The sequence below is a fragment of the Phoca vitulina genome, unplaced genomic scaffold, assembly GCF_004348235.1.
Source record: "Phoca vitulina isolate PV1807 unplaced genomic scaffold, GSC_HSeal_1.0 scaffold23, whole genome shotgun sequence".
NCBI classification, from domain to species: domain Eukaryota; kingdom Metazoa; phylum Chordata; class Mammalia; order Carnivora; family Phocidae; genus Phoca; species Phoca vitulina.
In genome coordinates, this window is record NW_022589726.1 from 26,108,476 (window position 1) to 26,127,070 (window position 18,595).

Here is an 18,595-nt window from a genome sequence, read left to right on the forward strand (position 1 = left end):
AAAGAAAGAAAGAAAGAAAGAAAGAAAGAAAGAAAGAAAGAAAGAAAAAGAAAGAGAAAGAAAGAAAGAAAGAAAGAAAGAAAGAAAGAAAGAAAGAAAGAAAGAAAAGAAAGAAAGAAAAAAAAGAAAGAAAGAAGGAATTGAATAGGGAGATTTGAAATAGGCATAAGTGAGAGAACTGGGTACATGAAATAATTTGTTTTATGGAACATTAGCTGCCTACTCTTTTTAATGCTTCATTGAATTCTGCTAAGTAATTGGGAAGAGTTATTTACTGAGTATAGATTGAATATAGAAGAGTTGAGCCTCATGGTTCTAAAATCAAGCATTTTAATCATCATCTACGTTACTTTTACATCTGACACTAGAAATGTGGTTAATATAAGCAAGTCCTCCCAGGTCTGGAGGCAGTTGTGTGGCAGATGAGAAGGGCCTGTTTTTAAGTGGTGATATCATATAGAGAGACACTGACTTCTAGAGGAAGGCTAGTTTGCTAAAGACAAGAGGACTTCATTTTTTACATATGTTAATGAAGTGAGGTAAAGAACACAGAGAAGCAGTTAAAGGGCGTTAGTCAGGATTCTCCAGAGAAACAGAACCAATGGAATGTGTGTGGAGAAAGAGAGAGAGAGAGAGAGACTGATTTTAAGGAATTAGCTTGGGCAGTTACGGAGACTTGGTGAGTCCATAAGAGGCAGAGATTGGAATGACACGGCCACAAGTCAAGGCGTTCCGACGGCTACCAGAAGCTGGAAGAGATACGGAAAGATACTTCTCTAAAGCCTCCAGAGGGCTGGCAGCTATGCCGATACCGCGGTTTTGGATTCTGGGTTCCAGAACGATGAAGGAATACATTTCTGTTGTTTGAAGCTATCCAGTTTGTGCTAATTTGTTACAACAACCACAGGAAGCTAATAAAACATCTGAGAATAAATATAATTGATTTTGCTATTAAGAAGGACAACACTGGTCACATTCAAGAAAATAGTTTCAATAAAGTGATATGAGTAAAGCCACATGCAAAGGTTGTAAGGCATAAGTTCCCAAACTTTCCTAGTTTATGGGGCCTTTTGTATCTCACTAATTTTTTTCTAGTGTTCCTAGGTCAAAAGAAACACTGAACAGTTTATTAAGTAGTTAATTCCAAACAACTTATTCAGTATTTACATACTAGCAATTTAGTAGCTATTTGAGAAAATAATACATAAAAATTAAAAGAAAAAAATACTTGATTTTAGTTTCTTTTCTTAAAGATTTTATTTATTTATTTGAGGGAGAGAGAAAGAGAGAGAGTGAGGGGGAAGGGCAGAGGGAGAGGGAGAAGCAGACTCCCCACTGAGTGGGGAGCCCTACATGGGGCTCAATTCCAGGACCTCAGGATCATCACCTGAGCCAAAGGCAGACACTTAACTAACTGAGCCACCCAGGTGCCCCTGATTTTAGTTTTAAATAATCACAGTTGCTAATGGGATGCATGCACCTAATACACATTACACAACTTCCTAAACTTTGGAATTAGATTGACACCAGCCACTGTCATTTCCTGTTCCTCAGTGATTTTCAACCCCTAGTTGCCTTTTATCACAGCAACTACTGAAAATCCAGCTTTTCAAAGATACGACATTATGGAAGGGAATGTAGAGCTATCTAATGTTAAAACTGAACTATCTCAAGCTAATATTTTGTGTGTTGTCAGAAAGACATCAAACACTATTGTGTTTCCCTAAAAAATTTACAGTATCCCCCAGGCACTGTCACTGAAACCATGGATTTAAGGAGTGAGAGGTGAGAAAGTGTATATAGAAAGTGCAGATGATATATGACAGTAAAAGCTTAGGGAAGAAAAGCTAGAAGATTAGCAAAGATATTCTAAAGTTAAAGGGAGAAACAACAAAAATTTTTAAAAAGATGTTATAGACTACATCAAAATTTAATACTTCTGTGCATCAAAGGACACAGTCAACAGAGAAGGAGAAACCTACAGAATGGGGGGCACCCGGATGGCTCAGGCTGTTAAGCGTCTGCCTTCAGTTCAGGTCGTGATCTCAGGGTCTTGGGATTGAGTCCCACATTGTTGGGCTCCCTGCCCACAGGGAGCCTGCTTCTCCCTCTGCCTCTCTCTCTCTCTGTCTCTCATGAATAAATAAATAAAATCTTATAAAAAAAGAGAAACCTACAGAATGGGAGAAAATGTTTTCAGATCATATATCTGATAAGGGGTCAATATCTAGAATATATAAAGTACTCCTACAACTCCACAACAAACAACCTAATTTTAAAATGAGCAAAGGACTTGACTAGACATTTCTCCAAAGAAGATACACAAATGGCCAACAAGTATATGAAAAGATGCTCAATATCACTAATCATGGAAATGTAAATCAAACCCACAATGAGATACCACCTCATATCCATTAAGAAGACCTCCATGAAAACAAGCAAAAACAGAAAATAACAATTGTTGCAAAAGATGTGGAGAAACTGGAACCCTCGTGCAGTATTGGTGGGAAAGTAAAGTGGTGCAACCATTAGGGGAAATGGTATGGAATTTCCTCAAAAATACTAAAACAGAATTACCACATAATCTAGCAATTCGACTTCTGTATATGCCCCAAAGAAGTGAAACCAGGGACTCAAATAGATTTTTGTACACCCACATTCATAGCAATATTAGTCATTATAGCCAGAAAGTAGAAGCAACGCAGATGCCCACTGATAGATGAATGGATAAACAAAATATGGTATGTATATACATACAATGAAATATTATCCATCCTTAAAAAGGAAGGAAATTGCACATGCTACAACGTGGACAGATCTTGAGAACATTACGCTAAGTGAAATAAGCCAGTCACAAAAAGAAAAATACTGTATGATTCTACTTACATGTGGTACTAAGAGTAGTCAAAACCATAAAGACAAAAGCAGAATGTTGCTTGTCAGTGCCTGGGGACTGTGCTGGAAGAGGGAGTTTTTTAATGGACACAGAGTCAATTTTGTAAAATAAAGAGTCCTGGTGATTGGTTGCACAAGGTGAATGTATTTAACACTACTGAACTGCACATTTAAAAATGGTTAAGATGATAAGTTTATGTTATATGTATTTGATCACAATTTTTAAAAAAGTTAAGGCAAGAAGTCATGACTGCGATCAAATTAAAGATGTAAGCAAGAGAGATTAACCAAAGGAACAAGATTTCTACTACAATCTGTTTGCCTAGGTAGGTAAAATATATGCAGTAGTAGCACTGTATATATTCAATATACTATTTCTCCAAAGTTAGTACAATGCCAAACTTTAACTCAATCTGAAATAAACATCATACATAATAAATTAGTGACATTTAAGTGTATAGTCAATATGGCCCAGAAATATTTTCATAAAACATCTTATGAAAGCATTAAAAATCCATTTTCTTTGCACATACATAAAAATAATCAAATATAGGAAATTATTTAACTATATGTGGAAACACTGATGGGGCAGTAAAAATGATCATTTTGGCCATGCTTTTTATAGCTTCGCAAATGTCTTCCCTTCTCAGATTCTCTGTTTTGCTCAGAGGAACTCTGCTGTTTTGAAAACAATGCACCCAAGGTCTTTGTAGCTTTGAAAACAATGCACCGAGGCCCTTGCAGTAGTCAAACTACTGTACTGACAGAAAATAAGCACTTTCCGGTGCATTCCAGGGTGGTCCTATCCAACTTAACTGGACTTTCGTATTCTTTAGAGCTGATCATACCATGGTCTTTTCTAAGCATGAACATGGGACAATTATTTTTTTCTTATCAGTACTTTTGAGCAATGCCAACTTCTTAGGCAATTTTCCCTAGTCACCAAGATGTGAATCAGTCAAAAAATTGAAGATGAACTCTGCAATTTTCTCTCTGCTCAACAAAGCAATCAAAACTGGAAAATCAGAAAGAACTGTTGTGTCAGGAAGAACTTGGTTAGAATGAAACTCTCCCTACATTTCTTAAATCCAAACAAGTTACAAAACTCAGACTAAATTTTGCTTATTCCATAATATGAGGATCTGTTTGAGAAAAAAAGTTTAGATAACAAGGAACAAAACATAGCAACCTTCTTTGCTGTGATCCTGGCAGAGAAACATAATTGCAAGCCTGATAGTTAATGACTAGTTAAAAATACATTGTATTTGAAGAGTGATTTTGTTAATTTGCATTTATATTATTGGCTGAAGAAAGTATTTGTTGATAAGAAGATTGTAATTTTGTATATTTGTCAGTTCAAGGCCCTAAAAACAAAAGACCCAGTTTTCTACCTAGGGAACTATAATCTAGGAGTGATAGAAAAGCAAAAAGTATTAAAATTACCTTTGAGAAGGAAAATACATGTTCTTAACAGCAGAAAATGGAAAAGAATTTTTAATAATATCTGCTGTTATTTTACATTTATCCAAATGAATCCTGAATAATTACTTAATTCAAGAATTAACGAGCAATCTAAAGCAGAGCGGCAATCATAGTTTCCAATGATAAAATTGACCACAAAGGAGTATTCAAGTCAGCTAATCTCACTTTTAAAGGCTGTCTCCTTTTGGAATGAAGAGAAAGGAAAACTTGGTCTCTAAATGTACCCAACCGAAAAAAGAAAAGTTAACAGTGTGAGATTAATTCAATTTAAAAAAAGTGTGGGAGATTTTGATGGGAGACCACCTATACGTTAATCCTCATTTTAAAAAAAACAGGGCAGGGAGTGACCCTTCACATTGTATAGATTACCGGAAGAGTGAACTAAGAAAAATACTGTGCACATCTTTTTAAAATTGAAAATACATGTTCAGTAAAATGGTCATTTACATTTTTGAGCATCTTTTTGCTGAACCTGCGAATGGCGGTGTCGGCAGGGTCGCTGGGGGGCAGACACCAAAGGGCAAAGCCATCCAGCTGGCTCTGCGGGGTTTCACGGTGGTGGGGCCGGAGCAGCGGCGGCCAGTGCCAGGGCAGTGACCCCCGGCGAGAGCTGGAGGAGAGCGCCGGGGGAGAGCGGACTTGCCGCGCTCCTAAGAGCGCGTGGAGGGTGGGGGGAACCGGGTGAGGGGGCGGAGGCGACAGGGGCGCGCGAGGACGCTGTCGGCCTAGCTGGGCGGGGCGGCCGCGGGTCGCAGGCCGATGACGCGCCGCGGCAGGCGGAGGAGCCGCCACTTCCTGGAGGCGCCGGCCGGGGCCGCTCTCAGCACTTAGCGCCGGAGCCGGGAGCCCGCGGCCGCCGCCATGTCCCATCAGACCGGCATCCAAGGTAACGGCGCCCGAAGCGGCGCGCGGGAAAGGGGCTCCCGGGAGGCTCCGGCCGAGCCGGGCGGGCTACGGGACTGGCAGGGCTGGAGTCGGGCCCGGAGGAAGGGAGCCGGTCTCGCGGGGCACGCCGGGCCTCTGCGCCTCTCCGAGCGTTCTGGTCCCGGGCGCTCCCGGCCTGCGTCCCTCCCAGCCCGGCCCGGCCGCCGACACGTTACAGACTGACCCGAAATTCGCAGAAGCGGGGGAAATTCGTTTCCGAGGAGGCCTGGGTGAAGGGGGCGTGCCTTCCACCGCCCCTGACGATAGCCCAACTTTCCCCCTTTTTATCCGGTAGGGGAGACCTGAAACAGTGGAGGCGACCGGGGCTCCTCTTCCTGTAGAGAGACGGGCGAATTTTCCTTTCACAGTGCGAAGGAGATTGTTACAGGATTTTGATTATAAAACGAAAGATACTGGAATCTTTTTCATTCCCAGTAAAGGTGCTTCCCAAACTCTTCAGCACTTTTTTCCAAAATGGAAACATGAATTTACGTTCTGAGAAATCCTGAGTATGGGGTGTTTTGATTTTTTCTTAGGTACTTCCCCAGGGAACTGAAAATTCTGGTCTTCGTGGCTGTATTCGATCATACCGTGAAGGCAGTTCAGTGTGCAATTATATCTGACCTCCATTATTTCTTGGTTTGAAAATGGGCAGTCTGGAAGCGCTCACCTCATCAGAATCAAATAATATATCCCGGGGTTACTCGCGATTACTTAACGAGTGCTAATATAAACCCACGCTCTTCCTGTTAATAGACAACGAATCTTCCCCAGATGAACATTTACTTGTGTTTTGTTCGTATGAGTCTTTGACCACCCCACACCTCTCCCTAAGCACACAAACACAAGCAAAATACTCTCAAACCTAAAAGCAGTTTTGTTTGTCCGAGTTAGACACTTAAATATGTAATTATTGATTTTCATGTTTGAGCCTTATAGCAATCACTCCTTAAATAGTGGTTCTTTGCTTTCAGTATACAACCCAAGGATGAAATCAGAATGAAATTGAAGCTTTAATGGGAACAGAAGGGTTATTAAATATATATTTGCTTAGTGAACTTAACTCTAGCTTTTTGAGAAAGACCAGTTAGAAAAATATTACCGGAAGTACAAGCTTGAATGCATTTTATTGACTTTTTGTTTAATCGGGATAGGATATCTGATATTTACTGTTGTTTTTAATGTGAAAATATAGAAATGAATATTATAATTTTGAAATTGGACTAGAAGAGAATGAAAGGTTTTCAACAATTTTCAACCAAGCAAGAGGTGTTTTTTAAAATCGTAATTTATTCATTATTGGATTTGAATAATTTTAATATTTTCACTCCCAGTGTTATTTCTGTTTTGGAATTATCTAGTTAAAACAGATTAGAATTAGTAGTAATATACTTTTAAGCTATATTAATATTTCTTAGCTGTGTACAGTGTCCGCTATGTTATACCTTTAAGTTTTATAGTTTAAATTACTGATAGTAAGGGGATGCTACATACTCAAGATTTTTTCTTCTATTACAATTCATTTCTCCTTATTTAAATAGCATTTGAAAGTATTAACACATAAGTATAAAAAATGGGTTTACTTGTCTGTCTTTTTCCACAGCAAGTGAAGATGTTAAAGATATCTTTGCCAGAGCAAGAAATGGAAAATACAGACTTCTAAAAATATCTATTGAAAATGGTTAGTTATACATTTTTAAATATTGTTTGTCCTTAGATTATTGAGTGTTATATTTTTAAGTTTCTAAGTCATGGTCAGTGATTGGAACTGTTAATTAATGTGAAGCAAGTTCAAAGCTTGCCTTTAGGTAAGGTGGATCCTGTACATTTGGTCATGTCCCATTGGCTGCTGCCTACCCTCTGAATTCTGTAGTTGACTATCAGGGAAACAGAAAGATATTTTTTTGGTGTGACATCTTCCTCTTTTACTTTTTGTCTCAGTTTTTGTACCATAACCCATTTCTAATGTTAGTGCTTCTATCTCTGGAATGGAAATCAGTAAACAGGTGTCTCTCCCAACACCCCCCAAAAATTACTTGAGAATTGTTACTCAGTAAAGTTAGTTTTGAAGTAGAAACAAAGGATTTCAAACTCCCATTTTCTCCACTTGATTGTAATTTGTGCTGAAGAAATGATTCCCCCTTTCTTGTTTTGGGACAAAGTTCTAAGAATGTAATAAATTGTAAATTGATCCTTTCAAAATAATTCTGTAGCAGGGAAATTGACTGGGTGGGAGAATCTTTTAATGTGGCTATATTTGAATTTGGACAATTAATATTCTTGCAAATGAATGTCTTAAAATATTCCATTGGTCTAATTTCTTAAATACCTGGAAATACTTTGCTTTGGAAAAATAACTTGTTCTTTTATAAACTGGAAGTAAACTTAATTTGCTTTCCATTTTTTACTTATATATTAAGAATACCAGAGTAGTTTGAAAAATATGCAGTTGTTGTAAATATATATTGCCACACTTGATAGGAATAAACATATACTGTAAAGCAGCATATTTTAGGAATATTGAGCTAAATTTTAAAGGCCATCACTTCCTAACTGACTAAGTGACTAAAATGGAAAAGTTTGTCTAACTAGGATCACTACGGAAGGAAAATGACACTCTTTCCTAAATCATCATTTTCTGATCTTTTTGTTTTGAGGAAAATTTTTAAGGAAATGAAAAGGAATAAAAAAAATAACAAATACTGCGATCTCCCCTTAATGACTGCTAATATTTTATCATATTTGCTCCAGCTTTTTTTAAACTTAATATTTTTGTGATATAAGGGCATCCCCTTTAAACAGTTTCACTTCCTGACCTCCTCTTCCTGAAGCAACTATATTAGGAGTTTTTATATTTCTGCAGTTTTTATATGTATCCCTAGATAGCTTATAGTGCTGTTTTGAGTTTTTAAGTTTATGTAAACTGATATCTTACTCTGCATCTTTTTTCTGTAAACATTATTTTTGTAATTAGTGTTGACAAAGAGCTCACTATTTTTAAATATGAATTCATCATATAACTATGCCACATAGTATGTGATCATTCTCTTACTGATGAACACTTAGGGTACTTGCAGCTTCCACTGTTCTTATATAGTGTAGTGAACATATGTTTAAGAGATTTTCTTTTTTTTTTTTTTAATTTGTCTTCTAGGTTTTTTTTTTTTTTAATGTAAGAGATTTTCTATGCAGAGAACATTCACAGTTTTACTTGATTCTGCCAAATGGCTGCACCAATTTATGCTTCTGGACAAAAGTTTTTTATTTGTAGCATTATGGCCAAGTAAGCACTAAACTTTTCTTTATTTATTTGAGAGAGACAGAGATAGTGAGAGAGAGCTCGAGCAGGAAGGAGGGGGAGAAGCAGACACCCCGCGAAGCAGGGAGCCCGATGCGGGGCTCGATCCCAGGACCCTGGAATCATGACCTGAGCCGAAGGCAGACGCTTAACGACTGAGCCACCCTGGCGCCCTTTTCTTGTGTTTATTAAATATAACATTTTAACCATGCTAGTCATAAAATCTTCATCTGTTTTTTTTTTTTTAAGATTTTGTTTATTTGAGAGAAAACACAAGTGTGGGGGAGGGGCAGAGGGAGAAGCAGACTCCCCTCTGAGCAGGGAGCCTGATGCCATGCCCAGGACCCTGGGATCATGACTTGAACCCAAGGCAGATGCTTAACTGACTGAGCCACCCAGGTGTAACTTCTTGATATGAATAATAGTAATAGGAGATGACTGTATTTATTAGTTTATTCTTTTCTTCATTACCATTTGGTATTTAAAACAATTCATGTGTCTTTTAAAAATTGTTCTTCATAGAAAAACTTGTGATTGGATCATGTAGTCAACCTTCAGATTCCTGGGATAAGGATTATGATTCCTTTGTTTTACCCCTGCTGGAGGACAAACAACCATGCTATATATTATTCAGGTTAGATTCTCAGAATGCCCAGGGATATGAATGGATATTCATTGCCTGGTCTCCAGATCATTCTCATGTAAGTAATTTTTTTGTAACTTGTTTAACATTAAATGCTAGAAATTTTTTTTTTTCTGAAATAGTCTTAGGCCAAGAGAAAGTTAAGAAGCAATAGTTATTTCCCATTGAAGGGAGTGATCATGAAGAAAATCCTCATATTGGTAATGTAGAGTCGGGAGTAATATACTTAGATTCAGAAGTCTTGCCCTTGAAATCAACAGAATTATTACTGATTTTAAATTTAAATATCTTTGTCAATTATATATAAATGACTATGCTCTGAAAATAATACTTGGAATAATTCTGAGACCTAATTGAATGTTATAGTAAATATTCTTAATAGCTACCATTCAAATGATAGGCATACACACAAGTATTTCTTTTAGGAAAGTTAGCAGAATGATTCAGATTACTGGATTTGATGATGCAGTATTATAAAACTATTTCTATTGGTTGGCAGTTACCTTTAGTAGTTTTCAACAGTTGCTATTAGATTCTTTAATAATAGTTTTTATTGTAGTTGTTTTCATCTTTGTATTCCTCATAGAATGGTATATGCCATAGGTATGCCATAAACATTTGATTCTTAAACAGCTTAATTAGTAACATCTGATCTTGATTTGTTTTGAGTAAAATGTCAGTATCCAGGTTACTTTATTTCAAGTGATGTTTTCTTCCTCATATCTTAAAGTAGTATTTTTTTTTTAATCACCATAGACATTTATTTAAAGTAATACATTTGCAGCTCAGATAGTTCTAAATTGTACATTTCAGGTTTATTCAACTTCTTAAAAATATTTGAGGGCAGCTGCAACCACAGATTTCAACTCCATCATTATTTCTTTGCCCATTCTTCTCTCTCTTCTTTCCCGAATAACTTCTTTCAGATATGGTCCAAGGTAGAATTTATCCTCCTCATACATCCTGTCGTTATAAAGGTTCTCAGAAAGCCTTCTTATGGCCTCTTTCACATCATCATTGTTATATATTGTATCATCTCTCATTAACCCCAGTTTATTGAACCCTGCAGCATTGTAGTACCATTTTCGAATACCCTCCAGCCACCGGCTTGATGGTGCAACTGCAGGCCTACTCGCCATTTTGACCCAAGGCTGCAGCGTTGCCCTTAAAGTAGTATTTTAAGTAGTTTTTTTTTTTAAATTCTTGAACTCCTTGTATACTTTGAAAAGTGAGTAAGTTTTTAAAATTTAGTTTCCCAATTTTTGTAAAATATGATGTATTGTAAATTGAAATCTACCTTAATAGATGAAATGTTATGATGGCTACTTGTACACATATACTTTAGCATATTACAGCCCCTGGACTTCAGCTTTATCACAGTTTATGTTTAATGTGCTTGAAGATTTTAATACATTCAGAAAATACTTTCTTTTGTAATGATAGTTTTCATCTATAAACTGCTAAGTAAACTTACACAACTTACTAGGTTCGTCAAAAAATGTTGTATGCGGCAACAAGAGCAACTCTGAAAAAGGAATTTGGAGGTGGCCACATTAAGGATGAAGTATTTGGAACAGTAAAGGTACAAAACTTATATTTATATATATGTGGATTCCACGTGTTGGAATTAAACCAATATAAGGACTCCTAGGTAATGGATAATTGATATGAAATCAGACTAACGAATCTGTAAACATAAGAATAAGAGAAAATATTACTATATTTCATATGATAAGTTAACTAAAACATGTACTTACCCTTTTAAAATATGTTGGAATATCCTTTGTTAGTCTTTAGAAACTACACGATACCTTAGAGATCATCTAGTTTAACCCCTCATTTAGTTCAGCCTTTTCACTTTAAGGATAGGGAAACAGGCTCAGAAAAATGAGAGACTACTTGAAAGAGATGTTAATTTTTAGATATTTTGGGCATTTATATCCATGTAGAAGCAGTAACTATGCATATTATTTAAACCAGGAACATTGAGGCAGGTAAATTGATAATTAATTGGGATAGTTGATTAATACATTTAATTAGTTAAATTATGATTAAGAATTTACTTTGTAATAAAAATTATATGGTAAGGAGATATATTTATACATATATACACAAATTAAGAAAAATGAAATATTTTTTGAACAGTAATATTATCTAGTGGATAGACCACAAGACTGGATGGGAATATTTTGCTTGTTCACCATTAATTGTGAGGTGTCCTGTTTTCTCAGTTCTTTCTATTCTCATTCTTTCAAATCACAAAATTTTGATGAAAAAGTAGACCTCTTTGGAATATTTTATTCTTTTAAATAAGAGCTACAATCATTTTCTATGAAAAACTATAGAGAAATTGTATAAATCAATATAATAGAGAATTCAGAATCTGAATGTGTTGATTATTGAATAGTTAGGGGGCAGACTTCCCCAGTAAGTTAATTATAATCGTCCTGTAGACTTGAACATGACCAAGTTCATCATGTGACTGACATCACCACCACCACACTCATACCCATTTAGTAATTAGAAAACTTTAGGGAAGCTTAAGGAAATGAAGAGTAAGTACTCCCCCTTAAATTTTTTTGAAAGAGGATTTTTGAAAAATAAGAAATAGTAAAATTCTTGATACTATTTTTCAATCAAAATGTTTTATGTTAAATTAATAATTTTGTTTTTCCTAAAGTGACTTCATGGAGGTTTTCTAGGGAATAACTAGTAACAATCCATTTCTGTGTTTACAGGAAGATGTATCATTACATGGTTATAAAAAATACTTGGTGTCACAATCTTCTCCTGCCCCATTGACTGCAGCTGAGGAAGAATTACGGCAGATTAAAATTAATGAGGTAAATTACAGTTTTGATACTCTTGCAAAATTTTAAGAGTTTGAAAAAATATTTTTAATTAATAGATGTAGAGGTAACTAGAGAATAAGTAAGTTAGGTAGCTTGCATTTATTCTGTATAGTTTAGAGACAAGACTGTGCTCATTGTATTTTCAGGAAAAAAGTTAACAGTAAATATTAAAATTTGTATTAATTTCATAAATAACTTCCTCCTATATTTGTAATGTATGTGACGGAATAGTAAATCTTCCTGTTGGAAGTACAACTTTTTTTAACTTTGTACTTTGAATACTAGATAAATGGGAAAAATGTGTGTTACCCATTTTGGGCAAAGAATTCTATCTAATGAGGTTGCCGAAGCAGGTTTGTTTTGTTACATTCTATTGTTTTATTACATTATTTTGTTTGGTGACTAAAGAGAGTAAAATGTAAATGCTATAAGATATTTAGTATTTCTAGAAGCTCTATAAATTAACTTCTCTGAATACTACTTGGATGCATATGTATATATGGGAGATGGTGTTTTGAGTACTTGTTTAGCTCAGTTATATTAGAGTCAATAAATTTCGTCCATATTATAGTTTATCATATTTCTGATGTGTTTACTGCAGCTGTTCTAATTACAAGTTAGAATAGTTACTATATTTCTACTGGGATTTTATAGGAAAGAACAAGTAGCAGAAACCACTATTCACTAGTCTGAGTAACCAACTAATAGGAGTCAGTCTGGAAAGTGATTTAATATTATTTAATATTAACCTGAGAGCAAGGATCTATCTTTATATTATTTTAACTCAAGTTATTTGAGTAAAGATTTTTATGTGATTTTTTTTTTTTTTTTACAAGTTTGATAGTTTGTTTTATTCCTTGCAATCAGAACCCAGAGGATCATATTGGGGTATGCATTTGCATATGTTCTATGATGTTTTCATTATCCAGTATCATTTATGCTGTAGAATCTCCATTCGTTTTTTTAAAAGTAAAATTTCTATTTGACTTTCTGTTGCAACACTGCAAATGAGACCCTATACTAGCTATCATTTGAGTATAAAAGTCTTAAAACATGTACATTGAAAGCTTTCTTAAAGTACTCTTCTAGTATTTGCACACCCATGTTCTTAGTAATGAAAGCTCAAAGTCTGGAACTTCTGCAGTAGTATAATTTGTTGAGCTGTGTTGTGTCTTTGTATACTGTTCGTACTCCTTTCAATTCAATGCATGGTGTTTGTGTTGCATTTTATGTCTAACAGAACAAAGTAAAGTTTGATACATATTGTATATATATCACACTGTTCATAAATTTTATCAAGTAAAATTTTATAATTAAAGGTGTAAACTGAGGACACTTGAAAGAACTTACGAAGTTCATTGCAAATGTGCCAAACCAAACATATAAACAACCTCCCCCCCAAAGCCCCACTAACACTGCATACTCACTCAAATGTTCACTCCCAACATTTCATAAAGATGTGTCATGCACTCTGCATGTCGACAGAATGCTAGCAGAACATGAACAAATGTGAAAAATTACTTGCTTTTTAAGTTCGTAGTATTTTAAATGTTAATTTTACTTATATTAAAATGGGCAAGGGTGGAATGACACTTGATAGAGATTGGGTTTTCTTATCTTTGCCGTATGACACTGCTAAATGCTAAAACTTCATCAGTAAATTAAATCTGTCATACTTAGGTACAAACTGACGTGGGTGTGGACACTAAGCATCAAACACTACAAGGAGTAGCATTTCCTATTTCTCGAGAAGCTTTTCAGGCTTTGGAACAGTTAAGTAACAGACAGCTCAACTATGTGCAATTGGTAAGAGACATATGATAATTATGAACTGGCTGCTGCTTTTGGTGGCTCATGGCGCGTACAAGGTTTATTTTTAATGGATTTAAAATTGTTTTGTTTCCTGATTTTTTTATTCATTTTCTTAAAATTACGAGACAATATATGTTGATTGTGAAAAGTCAAACCTGTGTAAGTTTCCCCTTGTCTCCTAGTGTTTTTTTACTATAAATTTTAAATTGCTGTGTATCTATTTTAATGAGTATTTCTTATTGACAGGAAATAGATATAAAAAATGAAATTATAATTTTGGCCAACACAACAAATACAGAACTAAAAGATTTGCCAAAGAGGATTCCCAAGGATTCAGCACGTTACCATTTCTTCTTGTATAAACATTCCCATGAAGGAGACTATTTGGAGTCCATAGGTAGATAATATATTGTTTTAACATGTTATTTTCATTTGGCTTATTGATTTTTTTTAGCACTGTATTCTTACTTCTTGCCCAGAGGACTTAGTTATAGTTCTGTGAGGCTTAGTATTTGCTTTAATTGATGTATTGCTAATTGTATTTATTATTTTAACTTACAGTTTTTATTTATTCAATGCCTGGATACACATGCAGTATAAGAGAACGGATGCTGTATTCTAGCTGCAAGAGCCCTCTGCTAGAAATTGTAGAAAGACAACTACAAATGGATGTCATTAGAAAGGTAAAATTACCTATCTATTTATTTTAAAATTTCAGTTTTTGTTAGATCTTTATTGTCTTTTCCAGGTAGTTTGTGATGTATTATGATTTATTAATGAAGGTATTTCTTTCTTGTTCTCACATAAATCCTTAGGGTCTCCTCTACTCTAAGTGCTTGAGGATGATCTATCATTACTACAGTCTCCTTATAGATCTGTTCTCTTTAATATGTAGCCATAAACTACATATGGCTATTTAAATTTCACTATAAATTAAAATTAAGTAAAATTTAAAATTCAGTTTCTTAATCATACTAGACACATTTCAGGTGTTCATTAGGTACTCGTGGCTAGTGGCTACTGTCTGTATTCGACAGGTGCGGAATTTAGAAAACATTTCCATATTGCAGAAAGTTCTGTTGGACAGTGCTGCTAGAGCTACATACTTGTGATTGTCTCAACACTTGCTATTAATAAGGAACTACAGTCTCCATTTATAACTGAATCATGGGATGGTTGAGAATCTAGTTGTTGAGAAAGGAGGGAATGGGCATAAACATTTCAATTTGGGGAGCTAAGCTACCAATTTTATTAAATTTATTTTCTTACATGCAAATGAGGCACGGGGAAAGATGTGGTTTATTCTTGAGCCCTTCAACTCATTAAAACACAGGTCCCTAAAACTACCAGTGTTCTAGGTGCTGAACCCTTCAAGCTTTTTAAGTTTGTAAGGTATAGCAGGGACTGGCTGACTTTTTTATTAGAAGAGCTGATAGTAAATATTCTAGGCTTCACCAGGCCACATATGGTCTTTGTTACATATTCTTGTTTGTTTTATTATTTTATGTTTATAACCCTTTAAAAATGTAAAACACACTCTTAATTCGGGCTAAAGTTGGCCCTGTTCTAGAGTGATTTCAAGTGACTCAGGTAACAGAGGGGCCAGTGAGTAATGTTTCTTGAATATGTATATTGTACCAAAGCAGAACAACTTGAGAATATAGTGGTGGCTTCTTATGCATTAGTTAAATAGGAGAAGAAAGAGGGAACCAAATAGAAAATGATTATTGCTGATTATGTATTCAGGCAATGCACCACCGCCCCGCTCCAAAAAAAAAAAGGTGAAAATGAAACTATTTACATATGGTCCTTGATACTCTCCTGCTGGAATGGGTATTATGTATTTATTTGTGAGCATTCACACCTGAAAACTGGCTCCTTGCTTGTATTAGGTTTTGAATGTTGTCTTTTTCATACAGGATCACACTTAATTCCATCTCTTACAGATTGAGATAGACAACGGGGATGAGTTGACAGCAGACTTCCTTTATGAAGAAGTACACCCAAAGCAGCATGCACATAAGCAAAGTTTTGCAAAACCAAAAGGTCCTGCAGGAAAAAGAGGAATTCGAAGACTTATTAGGGGTCCAGCTGAAAGTGAAGCCACTGCTGATTAAAATCATTATATTAAGCATTACAATAGTAGTTTTTTTAAAAGTCCAGCTTTTAGTACAGGAGAACTGAAATCATTCCATGTTGATACATAGTAGGGAAAAAAATTGTACTTTTTGAAAAACAGCACTTTTCACTTCTGTGTGTTTTTAAAATTAAGGTTATAGAAGACTCATGATCTCTATTTTTAAGTTAATGCTAGAAAAGGGTTCAACATAGTGATGTTTAATTTTGTCACACTGTTTTCACAGAGTAATAATGATTCCATACTTTCACACACTTCTTAAAATTTTATACAGTTGGGCCAATTCCAGAAAGTCTAATGTCTCAAAGTAAGATACACTCCTTACTACTCTTTAATGAGACATCAAGTTTTTTTCTTGAAGGGAGAAAGACCTTAAAATATTCATACTACTCAATGAATATGTTAAGGACCAGGTTAGATTATTTTCTCAGCTGAGAACTTAGTGTGCCTAGGTAAAGGTGAAAAGTTGCTGACTCTGAGAAGCAGTGCTTAGCTCTCAGATGATGGGATCATGTCTGCAACTTTTAGAAACAGTGCTTTATTGCAGCAGTCTTTTCTAGTTGACTTTTTTGGTTTTTTAAATGGCATTAAAATTTCAGAAGATCAGTTCATTCTGAAACCTTAAAGGTACCAGATATTTTCTATACTGCAGGATTTCTGATGACGTTGAAAGACATATTAAACAGCTTTAGTAAATTCTCTTTCTAGTGCTTTAAAGTTTCCTTTTCAGAAGTAACTCATTTCATTCTAAGTAGTTTGAGGCTAAATATCTATGTTCAGATTGAATATTAAATTAACATCATTAAAAAGAAAACAAAACTAAAGTCAACAGTGTTGAAAAAATCTTAAACATCAAGATTGATTTTTCTCCAGAATCCCAGAACCATATATTAATAGGCAAATTGTGTTCTTTATTTTTGAGGAAATACTCATTTAATAAAACTGAAAGTCCTAGTACTTACCAGCCTAATACAAATTAAATACTTAAGAAACTTGTTTCAATTCATATCTTATTTCAAAGCACATTTAACTATTTAAAGCTTTGCATTTTCAGTTACAACCTACAGAAATTTTGAGCCTTTTTTTTTTTTTGGATACTTGAAATAGGGAAGGAGATAGAACACTTTGTCATGTTAAATCTGATAAACCTGCTGCAAGAGCCATAACTTTGAGGAGTTTTCTAAATGAACTGTGGGGATCCAGGATTTAGAATTTCTTGATCTAAACTTTATGCTGCATATAACATTAGAAATGCACATTTCATAGTATAAAATATGAAACACATTTTTATACCTTATTATCTAAGGTACTATATGCACCTTTCAAAAATTCAATGTGTGTTCAAGTAAAGCATATTAGAATAATTATGGGTTGACAGGATTTTTTTTCTAGAGGTAAGAGTATGTGTGTGGGGTTTTGTTTGTTTACAAATAATCAGACTATAATATTTAAACATGCAAAGTAATTGGCAGTAATGTTGCACTTGTTTACTAAAGATACACTTTAAGTTGTTCCATGGGTGCCCACATAGACACACGTATACACAAATTACTGCATTGAGAATCCTAGAGCTGTGTTGCAGACCATAGCTCAAGCTGTATTTTCAATCAGAAAGAATGTAAAACCTGTCATGAAGGTATAAAATAATTTGGTGGTGAATGTTTTTCTGTACCATTCATGTGCAATTATAGTCTAAATTCTGCTACACTACATGAAAGTAAATGGACATTCCAGAATATAGATGTGATTATATAGTCTTAAACTAATTATTATTAAACCAAGATTGCTGAAAAATCAGTGATGCATTTGTTATAGAGTATAACTCATTGTTTACAGTATGTTTTAGGTGATATCATCATAACAATAGAAGGTGATCAAAGTATTCCAGGTAAATTTATATAGCAGTGAAGAATTACATGCCTTCTGTGGACATTTTATAAGTGCATTTTATATTGCAATAAATCTTTTTCTCTTTAAATTGTGTACTAAATTGTTTTCTAGCATAAGGTTTTTTTAAAAACGTTTGGATAATTCTGCATAATGCAATGTCTGGTAATAGGCTAGAAATCCCATTGATCTATGCATTTAATTCACCCATCTAAATCAAGGATTTTAAATATTTTGTAACCTAGGCAAATTGTGCTTAATTTAGATTAGAACTTTCCTACTGCCGCAGCAATAATGAAAATGCCATGAGTTATACAGTCCTGTGATAAAAGCTCCCCTGTATAATAGAATGACCAACATACTTGACGCTAAACTCTTCAGATACTTGCCACCCATCCAACAAATACTGAATGCATTCCCATGCACAGTTCACAACCAGACTGATCTTTTTCTAAGGCCAAATTACAAAAGATGGAGAGTTGTCTTTAAAGGGGCTGATTTTAGAAACTTAAGAGTTAAAAAAAAACTCTTTAAGGTATTTCTACTCAGAACTATAATGTGCCTGAGACACATATTGTAGTTTGATATATATCCTTTGCATACACAGCCATACATTATAAGGATGAGAGGTTCTTTTTTAAAAAGTACGGGTTCTGGGGCTTTAT

The 18,595-nt window shown here is 34.9% G+C and overlaps 1 protein-coding gene and 1 pseudogene across 2 annotated transcripts; one reads left to right on the forward strand and one right to left on the reverse strand.

Moving 5' to 3' along the window:
• Positions 1-5,160: 5,160 nt before the first annotated feature.
• Positions 5,161-18,021, forward strand: TWF1 (twinfilin actin binding protein 1). Of its 2 annotated transcripts, XM_032420861.1 has the most exons (10): positions 5,161-5,263; positions 6,905-6,982; positions 9,122-9,300; positions 10,729-10,824; positions 11,981-12,085; positions 12,962-12,982; positions 13,775-13,900; positions 14,153-14,303; positions 14,468-14,589; positions 15,853-18,021. In XM_032420861.1, the coding sequence occupies exons 1-10, from the start codon at positions 5,239-5,241 to the stop codon at positions 16,021-16,023; spliced, it is 1,074 nt and encodes a 357-aa protein (XP_032276752.1). In that variant the 5' UTR covers positions 5,161-5,238; the 3' UTR covers positions 16,024-18,021. The 2 variants fall into 2 exon arrangements, with proteins under 2 accessions (XP_032276752.1, XP_032276753.1); XM_032420862.1 differs by lacking the exon at positions 12,962-12,982.
• Positions 9,322-10,722, reverse strand: LOC116642446 (annotated as a pseudogene).
• Positions 18,022-18,595: the final 574 nt, after the last annotated feature.